Source organism: Bos taurus, chromosome 2 (genome assembly GCF_002263795.3).
Source record: "Bos taurus isolate L1 Dominette 01449 registration number 42190680 breed Hereford chromosome 2, ARS-UCD2.0, whole genome shotgun sequence".
NCBI classification, from domain to species: Eukaryota; Metazoa; Chordata; class Mammalia; order Artiodactyla; family Bovidae; genus Bos; species Bos taurus.
The window spans coordinates 4,488,672-4,507,586 of NC_037329.1; the positions used below are offsets into that span (position 1 = coordinate 4,488,672).

Here is an 18,915-nt window from a genome sequence, read left to right on the forward strand (position 1 = left end):
CTCAGCCTTCTTTATGGTCCAACTCTCTCACATCTGTACATGTCTACTGGAAAAACCACAGCTTTGACTAGATGGACCTTTGTCAGCAAAGTGTTGTCTCTGCTTTCTAATATGCTGTCTAGATTTGTTGTAGCTTTTCTGCCAAGAAATTCTAAAATTCCAAAATTGAGATGTAATTGACATACCTTAGTTTCACATGTACAGCATAATGATTCATTACTTATCTATATTGCAGAATAATCACCACAGGTCTAGCTGGCATCTGTCACTATACAGTTCCAGATTGGTTTTTTTCTTGTGATGAGAACTTTTTAAGATCTACTCTTAGGAACTTCCAGATTTACAATACTGTATATTTAACTATAATCATTATGCTGTGCATAATATCCCCATAACTTAATATCTTTAACTGGAAATTCGTGCCTTCTCACTACTTTAGCCTGTCTCACCTGCCCTCTGCCCTTGCCTCTGGCACCACTGGTCTGTTTTCCCTATCCAGGGGCTCAGTTTGTGATTTTCTGCATTTTAGATTCCATATGTATGTGAGATCAGATGATGTTTGTCATTCTCTGTGTGACTGACTTCACTAAGCATAATACCTTTGTGATTCATTCATATTGTCACAAATAGCAGTATTTCAGATTTTTTCCTTTTTAATAGCTGAGTGATACTCCATAGTGTGTGTATATACCATATCTTCTTGATGTACTCATCCACTAGTGGACATGGCTTGTTTCCATATCTTGGCTATTGTGAGTAATGCTGCAGGGAACATGGAAGATACATATATCTTTTTCCAGATTTGTTTTCTGAGAAGAAAAGTCTTTTGTTTGTTTTCTTTCCACAAATAGTGAGAAATCTCTTCTTTTTTTGTTTCTTCCTGGGAATGTTTGTGTTTTCAGTTTTGTTGTTGAGTCAGTTTTTAATGTACACAGTAGATGATTGAAAAAGGACAGGTTGATTGTTCTCTTAAGTGCATATTTTAGAATTTAAAATTAATAACTACTATATTTCAGAAATTCCTCTGATAGTGGTTCTTCTATCAATTAAAGCAAAGATTCTTGACTAGGAGGCATGGATAGATCGCAAAAGTTTGTATTAATTATTCACATAGTTGCCTGGCTCACATTTGGCTTTTAATAAATGATTGCTTTTTTCTCATTTTAATGCTATTTCTATAGAAAGATCATCTCAAATTAATAGAAAGTAAGGTGGAGAAAACGTCAGTGTTTAGAGATTTATATAGCACTTTTTTAATTGAGAGTTTAGATCTTGAACGTGGAAAAATTGTTTTGATTTGAGTGTTTTTCTCCTTAGGTCGATCAGAGCTAACATTCTTGTCACTTTCTGCGTCATTTGTAGTTTCAGCTCAGGCTCCAAACTCTGCTATCACAGCTCAGACTGGAGTAGGGGTGGCATCCACAGTCCACCTGAACCCCATGCAGTTGATGACAGTGGATGCATCTCACGCTCGACATATCCAAGGGATCCAGCCAGCCCCCATCAGTACACAGGGGATCCAGCCAGCCCCCATTGGCACCCCGGGGATCCAGCCAGCCCCCATCGGGACACAGGGAATTCACTCAGCAACCCCCATCAGCACCCAAGGACTTCAGCCTGCACCAATAGGGACCCAGCAGCCTCAGCCGGAAGGAAAGACTTCAGGTACTTTTAATTTTTTACATGGAATTTGGTATGGAGAGAAAAGATACATAGGGTTTATATCATGGTTCTGCCACTTGCTGGTTTTGTGGTCTCAAGTAACCTCACTAAATCTTAGTTTCCTCTTTGGAATGTGAGTTGCTTAGAACTTACCTGTCAGGATCATTGTAAGCATTAGAAACTACATATGTAAATAGCTTAATACGCATTTACATGGGGGGAGAAGCGCTCTTAGTTGAGAGGGTACATTCACCCTTACAAAGGTAGTATTTACATTCCATTTTAGGATTTTCTTTTTCATTTTAATTTTTTTGGGTCACTGCGTAGCTTGTGGGATCTAGTTCTTCAACCAGGGATTGAATTCAGGCCCTAGCATTAGAAGCACAGAGTCCTAACCGCTAGACAGCCAAGGAATTTCCTAAGATTGTTTTTGGAGTTGTTTGTAAAGCATAAAGTTAAGATAGACTGGAATGTTAGTACCCTTAAGGAATTGAGAAGCAGTGATATTTTACAAAAAATCTATAGGAGAACATTTCTTGAAGTATGGTATGTACTTTATGTATCTTATTTATTAGTAATTATGATTGTAGAGCAAAGAAAAGTGGTTTTTGATCAGTAGGCTTTATAACTTCTCCCATTTTGCCATCTGCTTTTGTTCTTATCCCTCTGCTTGAAATTGGAAAGTCCTAACATGGGTACTCTTCAGTGTGGTAGTCTAATCATTGTTCTTTGTCTTGTGTGACATTTTAGTAATGTTACTTCTGTTTCCTTCTTCTCCTTGTTCTCTCCTGCCCCCTCTGTGTCCTCTAGCAGTGGTGTTGGCGGATGGAGCCACAATTGTAGCCAACCCTATCAGCAACCCATTCAGTGCTGCTCCAGCAGCAACAACTGTGGTGCAGACTCACAGCCAGAGCGTGAGCACCAACGCTCCAGCCCAGGGCTCATCCCCACGGCCAAGCATACTCCGAAAGAAACCTGCCACAGATGGGTGAGTAGACTCAGAAGTGTCAAATGACACCTCTAGTTCTGGATATCATTGGTATAAACCGTAGGCACTAATCCAGTGCTGTAGCAAACTCAATTTCTGCCAAAATAACTTGCCGACCAGGTTGTTCAGTAGAGCCTTACTGAGCTCAGACTGTAAGATGGTAAGAATCCAGGGTTCAGTTGGGTGTCAGTTTGTAAACATCTGTTGCATATTAATTACTTTGAGAGTTCTCTGTGGTTCTGAGAGTTTAATGCTGGAACCCCTAGCTTGTACTGAATTTTTCGGGCCTATCTAGTTAGGCACAGTAATGTGTGCTGTCTGTTTTTTCCTCGTTATCCTAAATGAATTGTAGCTTCAGGCAAGCAGTGTTCCAAGTAAGTGTATTAAGGGTCAGATTTAGTAGCAGATAGTGTTCCCTGTTGTCATAGAAGCTTCTGAGTTGATGGGTCGTCGGCGAGAAGATACGTGCTCTGCTGTGAAACAGAGATCCAAGTCTTTGTCTTTTAATAAATACTAAGTCTGTTCATGATAAAGTAACCTTATCAAGGAAAATGCAAGGCAGAGCCTGTAATGAAGATGGCAGATTGAACATGCTCTTCTTAATTTCTCCTCCTGTCAAAACCCCACAGAACTTTTAGTAAAGAGGCTTTTTTAAAAGATCATAAATATATAGGGATGGGGAGAATAGGAGAAGACTCAACAGCAATAAGACTTGGAGGCTAGAAAGCAGATAGGCAAGCACTCACTCACTCCCTTAGCAGTGAGAATGGTGGATGTTAAGTCTGCAGAGAACAATTGAGAACCATCCTCATTTAAATTGTAAATCTTCAGAAGAACCAGAAACAGGAAGAACTGAGGGTGAAAGGAAGCTCGGCTGAAATCTTCTGAAAAGTGGTTAGGGCCCTGCCTTGTCTGCCCACACAACAGATCTGTGCTGTGCGTCCTCCCCAGCCCCCCCCCCCCCGCCCCCCCGCCCCCCCGCCCCGGGGAACTCTGCAGGTGGCCCGCTAGGATCAGCCAGCGCAGCAGAGGACAGGGCACTGTACCAGAAGCAGACTAGATGGCCTGGACAGCATGGCGTGTTGAGACTGCCTGTCCACTTCTCCCATTTGGCTGCCACAACCCTGGCAATTAAAGAGAAATTGAGACGAGGACTCTACTCTCCTAGGGCCCATCAGCCCGATGGGAAGGATCTAAAAATACCTACACTAGGGGTTTAAGGACCCTTCAGACAGGGATCAGGTCACCCTTAAGGTAGACAAACCCTGCCACAAGCTCAGAGCATCCCATCAGCTTTTTAGTCCTCCTCCATCATGAGCATGCAGCCCAGCATATGAGGTGCCTGCTGGGGATTCTAACAATACAAGATAGAAACCACTGAAAAAGACAGTTTGAAAGATGCAAAGGCTAGGCAAAGAGAATAAAACTAAAAACTTAAGAAAGCATGAACAGAGACAGACACCGTCAGTGCCATCTTCAAAGGACAAAAAAAAACTGCATCCATCAGACGGGAAGGCCATGATTCTCAAAGGTAACAGTCAGAGAACAAGAGTGTGTCCTGAACTTAGAAGTGTGAGAGCAGAAATTGAAAACTCAGTAGAGAAGTTGAAATGTAAAACTGAGGAGATCTCTCAGTAGAACAGAAAGACAAAAGGGGAGAAAATACCAAAAAATTAAAGCACCAGTTGAGGAGAATCCTGCCTTGGAAGAGGAGGGATCATAGTAAATTACCAGAACTGAAGAGTAAGCGTTTCCTGATTTAACAAACCACAAAATGCTTGGCGCGGTATGTGCAGTAGACACACACTGGCTCCAGGATAAAATATTTAGAAGCTTCATAACACGGGACGCAGGAGACCTGCCTTTCTCCCACGCTTCGTCGTGTCCAAAGGCCCTTCTTCTGCACCTTCCGTGATGACCTGTTACCATCCAAGCCCCCTGCGGCCTGGCTTCTCTGAACGTGGCTTTTTGCTCTAACTGGGTCCTGGCTCTTCTCTGGGGTCTCAGTGGCCTTTTCCTCAACTCTCCCCAGAGTGGTGGCTGTCTCTTCCTCCCCATCCCTCCCTGTCGCTCGCTGTGCCTGGAGATGGGGTGACGGTCCTCTTGGCGCCTCGTCGCCACCCTCAGTCCACTCCTCCTCATCAGCAGATATGCTTCCTGGTCTGTATTTAAATTTCATAAAATTTGCTATTGAAAAAGTAGTTTCACATAACCAAGTTCATCTAGACACACTGAAAAGTTTTCCAATAAGTGGATCAAATACCAGTTTTAAATTTTTATGTTTTTTTAAATGTTTCTTTTATTGTGGTAAAAGTCACATAATACAAAACATACTATTTTAACCATATTTAACGTACATTTCAGTGGCATTAAATACATTCACATTGTTGTGCAGCTCTCACCATTATCCACCTCCCAGATTTTCACCTTCTTAAACTGAAGCTGTCTCCACTAAATACTAACTCCCCATTCCCCCTGTCCCTTCACCCTTACAGTGCCTTCACCTCCTGGCCCCTGGCATTACCAGTGTACTTTCTAACTCTGTGAATTTGACTGTTCTAGTCAAATACCAGCTTTTAAATTCAAATTAACTTCAGTGAAACATTCTTTACCGTCTGAGCCGCCAGGGAAGCCCCAAATGAAACTTTCTTAAAGTCCTGCTGGTCACTTGCATTTACTGCCTTTCAAGTGTTTAGTGGCCCCATGTGACTGGCAGCCACCTTGTTGGGACAGAGTCAGGTTTGATTTAGAGACTGTGTGTGTCCTTCAGAAGGTACCTACTGGCTGGCTGTCATACTTTCTTTAACATAAAGAGAAATTTGACATTTCCCAGCTCTGTGGCCTCTCCGTTGCTTGAATATGTCCCTTGCATCCACCCTTCCGTAGCAGAGCACCCCCAGGAGCGCAAGCATTCCACAGCTCAGAAGTTTAGCAGCATTTTCTGTACCCCAGTGGCCCACAGCCTGCCTCCTTCCACGCCCCTGGCAGCAGAACTGTGACTCAACAAGACCCAGCTGGGAGCCTGCAGCCTCTTGGTCCTTAACCACCCTTTCACTCTTCTAACTGCCTTTCCTGACATCTTTGTCTGCTCTCCCTGGTTCAGAGTCTGTGGTCCGTTGCAGTCATTCCCTTGCATCCATCCTCAGGTTCCTTACCCCTCTTCGCTTTGTCAAAACCAGAGTTAAGTCCTGATTTGTGTTAGGCTGCCTGCATATGTGCAGCAGTGTGTTAGGGAGCACCACACTGCCTGGTCCTGCCTAACGTCACACACTTCCACTGGGATCTCATGGTGGACCAGCACTGTCTGCTTTCTTCCACCGCCCTTCCAGACAACCAGGTATCTCTGTTCTTTTCCAGGCTTCCACAGCTTCTCCCCACATTCACTAGTAGCTAATGAAAGTGCCACCTACTTTCTTGAGAAAATGGCAACAAACGCAAGAGAACTTCATAAACTAGCTGTCACATCCTACCTGCCAGCCTCTTCTCCCCACTCCACCTCCATTTCCCAGTACAGGTGGGCCCCAGGGGTGTCTCTTCAGAGCTCTCGTCACAACCTTTGTCACCTCTTCCAGCTCCAGCTCTTCTCTCTCTCTCCTCCTTCATTGGTTTTTTCTTGCACATCCCACCTACCAGCCTCTTTCCCCGCTCCACCTCCATTTCCCAGTACAGGTGAGTTCCAGGGGTGCCTCTTCAGAGCTCTGATGACAACCTTTCTTACCTACTCCAGCTCCAGTTCTTCTCTCTCTTCCTTCATCAGTTTTTTCTTGCAAGTGGGTTATTCACATAAAAAGTATAATCTTGCTGTCTGTTCTTCCATCTTAAAAAAAAAATTCTTCTATTAGGCCACTTTCCTCCATTCTCTACCCCATTTTATTTCTCCTGTTTGCAATGAAAATAAAGGAGTTGTCTCTGTTTGCCAGCACTACTTCTTCCAGTCTCTCTCTTTCTCTTTCAGCATTTTCAGTGATGTATAGGAAACTGTGCAGATAATGTATGTACAGTGTAATGACTTAGCACAAAGGGAACCCAATGTACATCTGTGTGATTACCAGTACTTCCTCCCAGAGGTTACTAAGCAGTTTCTCTTCTTACCCTCTTTTGCCTCTTTCTGAGTTCCCATAGAATCATATATGTATTTTTGTGACTCTGTCATCTTTCACTTGGTTTTGGACAATTCATCCATGTTACTACATGTGATTGTAACTTTTCATTGTTGTTTAAAATACCCTTATATAAGAATAGCATCATTTATCCATGGATCTTTGGGTTTTTTCCAGTTTGGGGCTGTAATGTTATCCCAACATCTTTGTACATCACCTTTGATGTGTCCATAAATGTGGTACCCCAGAAGGGATTTGCTGGGATGTAGAAGGCAATGGCACCCCACTCCAGTACTCTTGCCTGGAAAATCCCATGGGCAGAGGAGCCTGGAAGGCTGCAGTCCGTGGGGTCGCTGAGGGTCGGACACAACTGAGCGACTTCACTTTCACTTTTTACTTGCATGTATTGGAGAAGGAAATGGCAACCCACTCCAGTGTTCTTGCCTGGAGAATCCCAGGGACGGGGGAGCCTGGTAGGTTGCCGTCTATGGGTCGCACAGAGTCAGACACAACTGGAGCGACTTAGCAGCAGTAGCAGCAGCAGTCTGTGCTCATGTTCAGATCTAACAGGTAACGCCAGCAGTTTGTTGAGGTTTTATACCCATTTGCACTCTCACTAGCAGTGGAATCATTGCCTTTGTCATCACCAACACTTGTTATTTGGCACCCTTTGTAAGTTTGGGCATTCTGTACATTTATAGTATATCTCTTTATGGGTTTGCAGGGGGAGTTGTTTGTTTTCTGGGGTGAGTGGAGTTGGTCTTGCTTTTTTATTTTTATGTGGAAAGTTTAAACATAATACAAATTTGAACATAAGAATTTATTCCCATAATCCAGCTTCAGTTATTAACTTAGTCCGTGTTTCATCTGTATGCCTATCCACTCCCTTTTTTACCGGCTCTTTTGTCCCATGGAGTTTTCCCTTTCCCCCGCCATCTCTTTCCCTGAATTTGTCAGTTGTATCCCCATTGTATTAGTTTCCTTAGGGCTGCTATAACAAATTATCACAAGTTTGGTGGTTTGAAACAACGCAAGTTTATTCTCACAGCACGATGCCTAGAAGTCCCTTCTCAGGGAAATCCACTCTGCCTCTTCCCATTGTCTGCTGGCGGTTGGCAGGCCTCTGCGTTGCTTTGCCTGTGGATGCACCACTCCAGTCTCTGTTTCCATATTCACATGCCCTTGCCTTTGTCTGTCTCAGATCTCCATCTCCTTTCTGTTACATCAGTCATTGGATTTAGGACCAGCCCTATAACTTTTTTGTTGTTCAGTCGCCAAGTTGTGTCCTACTGTTTGTGACCCTGTGGACTGCAGCACGCAAGACTCCTCTGACATCCACTGTCTCCCGGAGTTTGCTCAAATTCATGTCCATTGAGTAGGTGATGCCACCTAACCATCCCATCCTCTGTTCCCCCTTCTCCTTTGACCTACAGTCTTACCCAGCATCAGGGTCTTTTCTAAAAGACTCTAAGTCTAGAATGATCTTATGTCAAGATCCCTAACTTAGTTACATTTGCAAAGACCCTATGTTTTTATATTCACAAGCACCAGGAATTAGGACTCCAGTGGCTCATTTTAGGGAACACAGTCCATGCCCCCCTCTCCCATCGCTAGTTTCACTTATTCTCCTCCGCGTTTTCCAAGTTGTTACTTTAATCTAAAGGCTTGGTTTTTCCCCCCGTTTAGCAAAATTCCTTTATAAGTTGGCAGTTTAGTGTTTTGTTGTTTAGTTGCTAAGTCACATCCAACTATTTTTGTAACCCAATGGACTGTTGCCCACCAGGCTCCTCTGTCCATGGATTTTCCTAAGCAAAAATACTGGAATAGGTTGCCATTTCCTTCTCCAGAGGATCTTCCCGACCCAGGAATGAAATCCACATATCCTGTGTACAGGTGGATCTTTGTCCCTGGCCACCTGGGAAGCCTGGTGTTAGTATTATACCAGGAGAAATATGCTGTCTGCCGTTCACCCTTTTTTGAGATATTAACAGTCTTGATGATCATTATCTGAATTCATTGCATTGCAGAATGGTATGTTCTCATTCTAGACGTGTTCTCTCAAACCAATTCTCTTCTAGCATTTGCTTCTACCACTCTGCCAGAATTACACATCAGGATCATTGATGATTTCCATAGCACTAAGCTCTGGTCTGAGCCGCATGTGGCCTCTCTACTACATTACACATTTGATCACTAACTATCTTAATTGACTTTTTTCACTCAGCTTCCATTAACTTGCTTAGGTCAGTATGAATACATAGGTGTAATAATGATTGTGAATACTAAACGAATTTAAATTTTAAGTACAAAGGAAATGTGTAGGTAGAAAGTAGAAGAAGTAGGTAAGAATCAAAATAGTTGCTTCCTGAAGAGAGACAGGCAGGAAGTGATGAAGGATGGGAAAGAGATCGGCTGTGTTTTGTTAAAAGCTCTTTAGTACTATTTGACTTTTTAAATAATGTGCCTTTACTACATTGACAAAACTTTTCAATCCATTAAAAAGTACCTGACAACATAGTGCTTTAATTTTACCGTAGATCCATGTAGCAGATGTGTCATTCTTATCCTTCGAATGCCCTCAGACTCTTGTATTCTGGGTTTGTCTCTTGTCTCTTCTAGAATGGCAGTGCGGAAAACCCTCATTCCCCCTCAGCCTCCTGACGTGGCCAGCCCTCGCGTGGAGAGCTCTATGCGGAGTACGTCTGGGTCGCCCAGGCCTGCAGGGTGAGCACATAATTGAGGACAGGACAGTCTAGTAACATGCGACAAACTTCACATAATTTGTCTGTGTGCATCTGAAAAACCCATTTTCTAAGCTGTGTGATCTGGACACATTTCTCAACCTCTCTGGTCCTTAATTTCCTTATTTATGAAATGGGCATACTTATAACATCTTCCTCATAGGATTCCTGTGTATTCACAGCACTTAGAATAGAGCCTGCCTCATAGTAAGCACCCAGTTCCTGTTGCTATCAAAAATGGCATTAAGACGACAGTTAATACATGCTATTTTATTTATCTTCTTAATTCTAAAAGTAGTATTTTGGAAAAGAAAATGAGACAATATAAAAATTAAGTATAAAGTAAAAATCTTTGTCCCATTCTCCACTCACCTCTCTAGTCCCACTCCCCAGAGTAATTTGTTACTGTTTTAGCCTCTGAGTCTTTGCAACCCCATGGACTATATAGCCTGCCAGGTTCCTCTGTCCGTGGGATTTTCCAGGCAGGAATAGTGGAGTGGGGTTGCCATTTCCTTCTCCAGGGGATCTTCCCATCCCAGGGATTGAACCTGCATCTCCTGCATTGGCAGGCAGATTCTTTAACACTGAGCCACCTGGAAAGCACCCCCAGAGTAATATTAATTGGTTAAAGTTTTGTTAAGTATCTTTCCACATACGTGTGTAGATAGGCTGATAAGTTCTTAAAAATAAGATTTTATTGATTGTTTATTATATGGCATTTTTTACTTATATCAGTAATATCTTACTGTGTTAATATATTTAGATCTACTTCTTCATAAAACTCATTCAAAAAATTATGAATGCCGTGTGTGTACTAAGTATCATTTCAGAATCCAGGGAAGTAAAAGTGACTGAAACAAAGGGTCCATTCCTTAAGCTTGCCGTCTAGTGAATGTAGAGAAGTAATAAATATGTGAAGAAAAAGAAACCAATGTAAAAGGAATATAAGTGATGGGAGAAGGGGTGATGACTTACAGGAAGGCTTCTCTGAGCATAGGTTTTAAGAGCCACGTGTTCCCTGATGTAAGACTGTGTTGGGCAGAGGAAAGAGCCGAGACCTGGTCTTTGATGTAGGAGTACTTGCAGTCACCATTTTGTACATTAGTGCAAAAATGTACAAATAACCATGTAATCAGAAACTGTACATGGTTACTTATAATTTTTTTGTGACCTTAAAAACATTTGTGAAAATATTAAAAACGCTCTTCCTATTTCTCTAGGGAATCTCTGTGGCCTAGGGATCAAACCTGGGTCTCTTGTGTTGCAGGCAGCTTCTTTACCATCTGAGCCACTGGTTCAGTTCAGTTCAGTTCAGTTGCTCAGTCGTGTCCAGCTCTTTGCGACCCCGTGAATCGCAGCACGCCAGGCCTCCCTGTCCGTCACCAACTCCCGGAGTTCACTCAGACTCATGTCCATCGAGTCAGTGATGCCATCCAGAGAAGCCTATAATATATAGGGAAATAGAAAAAAAAATAATAATAAAACTAAAATTTACTTAGTACACTGTAATTTGAACATCAGAAGCACTGAGACATTAGAACATTAAAATGTTTTATTTCTTTGTAAAAACTCATCAAGAGTTCACCCTCTGTATCCGAGGGTATAAACACATGCTGAGCATCCACAAGTTTGGTATCTGGATTTTCATATCCCCTGGGGGATGAGTACTAAGGGACTTAATTGGAACTCAACTTAATTGGAACAGTGCTTGCCTTATTCACATTATATAATTTGTGCAAGAGTCCTATGCTTTAGTGAATTGTCATATTGCTTTCTAAATTTGGATCTGCCCTGACATTTTATCTTTTGTATTTTCATTATTGTAAATTTTCTCCATGAGTTCCTTTAATGTGAGGTTTTTGCCAGTATCACTTACAGGGATAGCTTATCTACCTTAACTAATCCTTGGAATCTTTGTGCACATTTCATAGTAGCATCTTTATCCTTGCTAGTGCAGATAAAGATTTCTCTTTGGAGAAATGTGTATTTAGGCTGTTAGGTGTTTTGAGCTGTTAGTAAATTTTGCGATGTATCAGTCGCATCGTTTGCAAATATTTTCTCCCAGTCTGAGGGTTGTCTTTTCATTTTGTTTGTTGTTTCCTTTGCTGTGCAGAAACTTTTGGGTTTAAGTAGATCCCATTTGTATATTTTTGTTTTTACTTCCATTACTGTGGGAGACAGATCAAATAAGATAATGCTGTGATTTATGTCAGAGAGTGTTCTGCCTATGTTTTCCTCTAGGAGTTACATAGTGTCCAGTTTCACATTTAGGTCTTTAACCTATTTTGAGCTTATTTTTGTGTATGGAGTTAAGGAATGATCTAATTTCATGTTTTAAACATGTGTGTCACTGTTTTCCCAGCACCGTTTGTTGAAGAGACTGTCTTTCCAACGTTGTGCACTCTTGCCTCCTTTGTCATAGGTTAATTGACCACAGGTGCGTGACCTTATTTTTGGGTTTCTGTCCTGATCCATTGATCTGTAATTCTGTTTTTGTGCCAGGACCTTACTGTTTGGATGACTAGTTTTGTAGTATAATCTGAAGTCGGGAGTTTGATTCCTCTGGCTCCATTTTCTTTCTCAAGATTGCTTTGGCTATTCGGGGTCTTTTGTGTCTCCAAACAAATTTTGAGATTTTTGTTCTAGTTCTGTGAAAAATGCCATTGCTAATTTGATAGGGATTGCATTGAATCTGTAAATTGCCTAGAGTAGTTCAGTCATTTTGACGATATTGATTCTTCCAATCCACGATCATGGTATATCTTTCCATCTGTTTATGTCTTCTTCAGTTTCTTTCCTCAACATCTTATACTTTTCCGAGTACTTATACTTTTGTTTCCTTAGGTGGGTTTATTCATAGGTATTTCATTCTTTATGAGGTGGTGGTAAATGGAATTGTTTCCTGAATTTTCTCTTTCTAATCTTTTGTTGTTAGTGTATAGAAATGCAGCAGATTGCTGCGTGTTAATTTTGTAACCTGCAAGTTTACCAGATTCATTGATGAGTTCTAGTAGTTTTCTGGTAGCATCTTTAGGATCTTCTGTGTATAGTATCATGTCATTTTGTCAACAGTGACAGTTTAACAACCTCTTTTCCAATTTGGATTCCCTTTACTTCCTTTTCTTTCCTGATTACTGTAGCTAAGACTCCCAAAATTATGTTGAATAAAAGAAGTGAGAGTAGAATCCTTGTCTTATTCCTGGTTTTAGAGGGAATGCTTTCAGCTTTTCACCACTGAATATGATGCTAGCTGTAGGTTTGTCGTATATGGCCTTTATTATGTTAAGATATCGGAGAAGGCAATGGCACCCCACTCCAGTACTCTTGCCTGGAAAATCCCATGGACGGAGGAGCCTGATAGGCTGCAGTCCATGGGGTCGCTGAGGGTCAGACACGACTGAGCGACTTCACTTTCACTTTTCACTTTTACTTTTCACTTTTGTGCATTGGAGAAGGAAATGGCAGCCCACTCCAGTGTTCTTGCCTGGAGAATCCCAGGGACGGGGAGCCTGGTGGGCTGCCGTCTATGGGGTCACACAGAGTCGGACATGACTGAAGTGACTTAGCAGCAGCAGCATGTTAAGATATGTACCCTCTTTGCCCACTTTCTGGTTTTGGTATTAGGGTGTGATGGTGACCTCAAAAATGAGTTTGAAAGTGTTCCTTCCTCTGCAGTTTTTGGAAACAGTTTCAGAAGGATAGATGTTAACTTTTCTCTAAATGTTTGATTAAATTTGCCTGTGAAGCAATCAGGTCCTGAACTTTCATTTATTGGGGGGTTTTTAATCACAATTTCAATTTCGTTGCTTTTGATTGGTTTGTCCTTTTCTTCCAGGTTGTCCGTTTTGTTGGCACACTGTTTCTCATAGTAGTCTCATGATTCTCGGTATTTCTGTGGAGTCAGTTGTAAAGTCTCCTTTTTCATTTCTAATTTTATTAATGTAAGTCCTCTCCCTTTTTATCTTCATGAGTCCTACTAAAAGTTTATCGATTTTATCTTTTCAAAGAACCAACTTTTAATTTCATTGATGTTTGCGATTGTTTTGTCTCTATTTCATTTATTTCTGCTATGATCTTTATGATTTTTTCCTTCTGCTAACTTCAGATTTTGTTTGTTCTTCTTTCTCTAGGGGTTTTAGGTGTAAGGTTATGTAGTTTATTTGAGATTATTCTTTTTTTGTGAGGTAACATTATACTGCTATAAACTTCCCTCTTAGAGCTCCTTTTGCTGCATCCCGTAAGTTTTATGCTTTAGTTTGCATTTGTCTCTAAGTATTATTTTATTTTCTCTAAATTTCCTCAGTGATCCCATTGCTTGTTTAGTAGCATGTTGTTTAGCTGCCATGTGTTTGTGTTTTTTATAGTTCTTTTCTTGTACTTTATTTCTGATTTCATAGCAGTTGTGATCAGAAAAGATGTTTGATATGATTTCAGTTTTCATAAATTTACCAAGGCTCACCTTGTGATCCAGCAAGTGGTCAGTCCTGAAGAATGTTCCATGTGCACTTGAGAAGAATGTGTATCTGCTGCTTTTGGTTGGAATGTTCTATGAATATTAATTAAGTCCATCTGATCTAACGTGTCGTTTAAAGCCTGAGTTTCTTTATTAATTTTCTACCAGATAATCTGTCCGTTGTTGAAAGTGGGGTTTTAAACTACCCCACTATTGTTGTGTTACTGTCGATTTATCCCTTTTATAGTTGTTGGTATTTGCCTTACATACTGAGGTGTTCCTATGTTGAGTGCATATGTATTTATAGTTGTTCTATTGTCTTCTTGGACTGAACCCTTGAACATTATGCAGTGTCCTTCTTTTTCTCTTATAACAATATTTGTTTTAAAGTTTGTCTGATACAAATATTGTTACTCCACCTTTCTTATGATTCCCATTTGCATGGAATACTTTTTGCCATCTCCTTAATTTCAGTCTGTAAGTGTCCCTAGGTCTCACATGGGTCTTGTTTTTATTTTCATCCAACCAGGCTTTTGTCTTTTGGTTGGTGCATTTAATCCATTTACTCTAAGGCAATTATCAATATATATGATTCTATTGTTGGTTCAGTAGCTAAGTCTTGTCTGACTTCTTGAAACACGATGGAATGCAACATTCCAGGCCTCCCTGTCCATCACCAACTCCCAGAGTTTACTCAGATTCATGTCCCATTGAGTCGGTGATGCCATCCAACCATCTCATCCTCTGTCATCCCCTTCTCCTCCCACCTTCAGTCTTTCCCAGCGTCAGGGTCTTTTCAAATGAGTCAGTTCTTTGCATCCGGTGGCCAAAGCATTGGAGCTTCAGCTTCAGCACCAGTCCCTCCAGTGAATATTCAGGGTTGATTTCCTTTAGGATTCACTGGTTTGATCTCCTTGCAGTCCAAGGAACTCTCAGGAATCTTCTCCAGCACCATATTTTGAAGGCATCAGTTCTTCGGTGTCAGCCTTCTGTATGGTCCAACTCTTAAATCCATACATAACTACTGGAAAAACCATAGCTTTGCCTATACTGACCTTTGTCGGCAAAGTGATGCCTTTGCTTTTTAATATACTGTCTAGGTTTGTCACAGCTGTCCTTCTAAGAACAAGTGTCTTTAAATTTTGTGGCTGCAGTCACTGTCCTCAGTGATTTTGGGAGCCCAGGAAAATAAACTGTGCCACTATTTTCCACTTTCTCCCCCTCTGTTTGCCATGAAGTGATGGGACCTGATGCCATGATCTTAATATTTTGAATGTTGAGTTTTAAGCCAGCTCTTTCACTCTCTTCTTTCACCTCCATCAAGAGGGTCTTTAGTTCTTCTTCACTTTCTGCCATTGGAGTGATATTATCTGCATATGTGAGGTATTTCTCCCAGCGATCTTGATTCCAGCTTGGTATTCATCCAGCCCAGCATTTTGCACGATGTACTCTGCCTATAAGTTAAATAGCAGGGTGACATTATACATCCTTTATGTACTCATTTCCCAAATTTGAACGTCCATTGTTCCATGTCCATTTCTAAGTGTTGCTTCTTGACCTGCAAATAGGTTTCTCAGGAGACAAGTGTAGTGGTCTGGTATTCTTTAAGAATTTTCCATAGTTTGTTGTGATCCACACAGCCAAAGGCTTTAGCATTGTCAGTGAAGCAGAAGTACTTTTTTTTGGAATTCCCTTGCATTTTCTGTGATCCAGCATATGTTGCCAATTTGATCTCTGGTTCCTCTATCTTTTCTAAATCTAGCTTGTACATCTGGAAATTCTTGATTTATGTGGTGTTGACGCCTAGCTTGAAGGATTTTGAGTATTACTTTGCTAGCATGTGAAATGAGTGCAATTGTATGGTGGTTTGAACATTTTTGGCATTTTCTTTCTTTGGGATTAGAATGAAAACTGATCTTTTCCAGTCCTGTGACCACTGCTGAGTTTTCCAAATCTGCTGGTATATTGAGTGCAACACTTTTTAACAGCATGGTATTTTAGGATTTAAAATAGCTCAGCTGAAATTTCATCACCTGAACTAGCTTTGTTCATAGTAATGCTTCCTAAGACTCACTTGACTTCACACTTCAAGATGCCTAGATCTAGGTGAGTGATCACACCATCATGGTTATCCAGGTCATTAAAGACCTTTTTTGTATAGTTCTTCTGTGTATTTGTGCCACCTTTTCTTAATCTCTTTGCTTCTGTTAGGTCCTTGCCTTTCTGTCCTTTATTGTGCCCATCTTTATATGAAATGTTCCCTTGCTATCTCTAATTTTCTTGAAGAGATCTCTAGTCTTTCCCATTCTATTGTTTTCCTCTGTTTCTTTGCATTGTTCACTTAAGGCTTTCTTATCTCTCTTTGCTATTCTCTGGAACTCTGCATTCAGTTGGGTGTATCTTTCACTTTCCCCTTTACCTTTCACTTCTCTTCTATTTTCAGCTATTTATAAGACCTCAACCAGTTTGCCTTCTTGTACTTCTTTTTCTTTGGGATGGTTTGGTCGCCACCTATTGTACCTGGTTACAAACCTCCATCAATAGTTCTTCAGGCAGTCTGTCCTTCAGGCAGTCTGTCTGTCAAGTCTAATCCCTTGAATCTCTTTGTCACCTCCATTGTATAATCATAAGGGATTTGATTTAGGTCATACGCCAAAGAATTGATGCTTTTGAACTGTGGTGTTGGAGAAGACTCTTGAGAGTCCCTTGGACTGCAAGGATATCCAACCAGTCCATTCTAAAGGAGATCAGCCCTGGGATTTCTTTGGAAGGAATGATGCTAAAGCTGAAACTCCAGTACTTTGGCCACCTCATGTGAAGAGTTGACTCATTGGAAAAGACTCTGATGCTGGGATGGATTGGGGGCAAGAGGAGAAGGGGATGACAGAGGATGAGATGGCTGGATGGCATCATTGACTCGATGGACGTGAGTCTGAGTGAACTCCGGGAGTTAGTGATGGACAGGGAGGCCTGGCATGCTGTGATTCGTGGGGTCACAAGGAGTCAGACACGACTGAGCGACTGAACTGAAACTGAACTGAACTGAATGGTTTAGTGGTTTTTCCCTACTTTCTTCAATTTAAACCTGAATTGTTCAATAAGGAGCTCATGATTGGAACCACAGACAGCTCCATGTCTTGTTTTTGCTGAGTGTATAGAGTTTCTCCATCTTTGACTGCAAAGAATATTATCAGTCTAATTTCAGTATTGACCATCTGGTGATGTCCATGTGTAGTCACCTCTTGTGTTGACGGAAGAGGGTGTTTGTTATGACCAGTGTTTTTTCTTGGCAAAACTCTGTTAGCCTTTGCCCTGCCTCATTTTATACTCCAGGGCCAAGCTCCTGTTATTCCAGGTATCTCTTGGCTACCTCCTTTTGCATTCAAATCCCCTACAATGAAAAGACTTTTGGGGGGGTGTTAGTTCTAAAAGGTCTTGTAGATCTTTGTAGAACTGTACAGCTTCACTTCTTCAGCATTAGTATTTGGGGCATAGACTTGGATTACTGTGATATTGAATGGTTTACTGCCGGGGTCCAGCCCCGGTGGATCCAGGGGTTTCGAAGGGGAGACGGCTTCGGCAATCAGGAAACAATAGCTTACTTAAATGTTAATTAAAGATATAAAGAGTGGTTAAATAAGGATAGCTCAGTGAGGAAATTCAGTGGAGAAAAGAGGCTGAATAATTCTGCCAGAAGGTGAGAGAAAGAACGACATGGGGAGACCAAGTTTCGGTGAACAAGGCCCGCACTTTATTTTCCAAAGTAGTTTTTATACCTTAAGTTATGCATAGAGGATAATGGGGGAAGGGGTAGAGTCATGCAGTATGCCAGGCTTTCTTCCTGCAAACTTAACATATGCACAAGTTTAGGTGATTTGCATCATCTTCTGGCCCAGAGGCCTGTTAAGATTTTAAGACCCTTTCTTCAGAAAACTTATTTTTCTCTAAAGGTGCTTGACTAATTCAAGCACCACCCTCCAAAAGCATTGGTGTGGTGGGCTATAACAGGGCAAAGGTGTGGTGGGCTATAACAAGAAAAGAATTAACTCAAGGGTCCAAGGTCACAAACATTAAAGCTACTACTTACACCAAAATCAATACACTGCCAGGGACACAGCAGGTAAGGGATATGGAAACTTAGCAGCAAACATTGGCCCAACAAGTGAAAAACCCTTCACCAATACAATTTCTAATCAATCTTTTAACTGCTCAAAGGAATCTGTATTTAGACAGTTTAGAACATCTCATGCCTCTCACAGTTGGGAGGCTCCGAACAATCACATGTGGCCAGAAAAACCTATTCATGCAGGCTAGAGGACTTCCAAAGGAGTTTATAGGTTGAAACACTATCACACCCAGGAACTTTATTAACTGGAGCTATAAGTTGACCTCAGAGAGAGGTAGTGGGGGACAGCCCCCCATAAAGTCAGAGGTGTAGGTGAGAGCACAAAGCAGAAAGTAGGCAGACTCTGGTTTTGGGGGGTAGATGCTCGAGAATTTCCAGGGGGGAACTCCTGAGGCTTGATCCCGCCTTTGCATATGCCGAGCCTCCTTCCTCATGACCATTGCCATGAGTGGAGCTCCTCACCGCCAGCTCCACCGGCATTTCCCCCTTTTTTATTTTTTAAAACAGCCAGATGCAGCTCAGTCATGAGCTTCTGAATGTTCTGCCGAAGAATCCTGACAATACAAGGAAGAATGATTATGAGAAGCAAAATTAAAGCACCAGCAGTGATATAACCAAGGATATTAGACAAGATCATTCTGTCATTTTTGAGATTGCACCCAAGTACTGAATTTCAGATTCTTATTGACTATGAGGGCTACTTCATTTCTTCTAAGGGATTCTTTCCCACAGTAATAGATATCATGGTCATCTGAATTAAATTTGCCCATTCTGGTCCATCTCCTGCTTGACATGTCCAGTTTACCTTGATTTATGACCCTGACATTCCAGGTTCCTATGCAGTA

At 41.5% G+C, this 18,915-nt stretch overlaps 1 protein-coding gene across 12 annotated transcripts in view; it reads left to right on the forward strand.

The window, feature by feature from the left end:
- The window catches only part of SAP130 (Sin3A associated protein 130), a 99,796-nt gene that overhangs the window by 35,552 nt on the left and 45,329 nt on the right, over positions 1–18,915 (forward strand). For 5 of the 12 annotated variants that reach the window (XM_024979521.2, XM_024979529.2, XM_024979541.2 and 2 more), the window contains exons 13-15: positions 1,363–1,665; positions 2,473–2,650; positions 9,370–9,474. In XM_024979521.2, coding sequence (XP_024835289.1) covers positions 1,363–1,665; positions 2,473–2,650; positions 9,370–9,474 — 586 coding nt within the window. The remainder of the gene's footprint in view (positions 1–1,362; positions 1,666–2,472; positions 2,651–9,369; positions 9,475–18,915) is intronic. The other 7 variants (XM_024979523.2, XM_059877667.1, XM_024979552.2 and 4 more) reach the window with 3 other exon arrangements.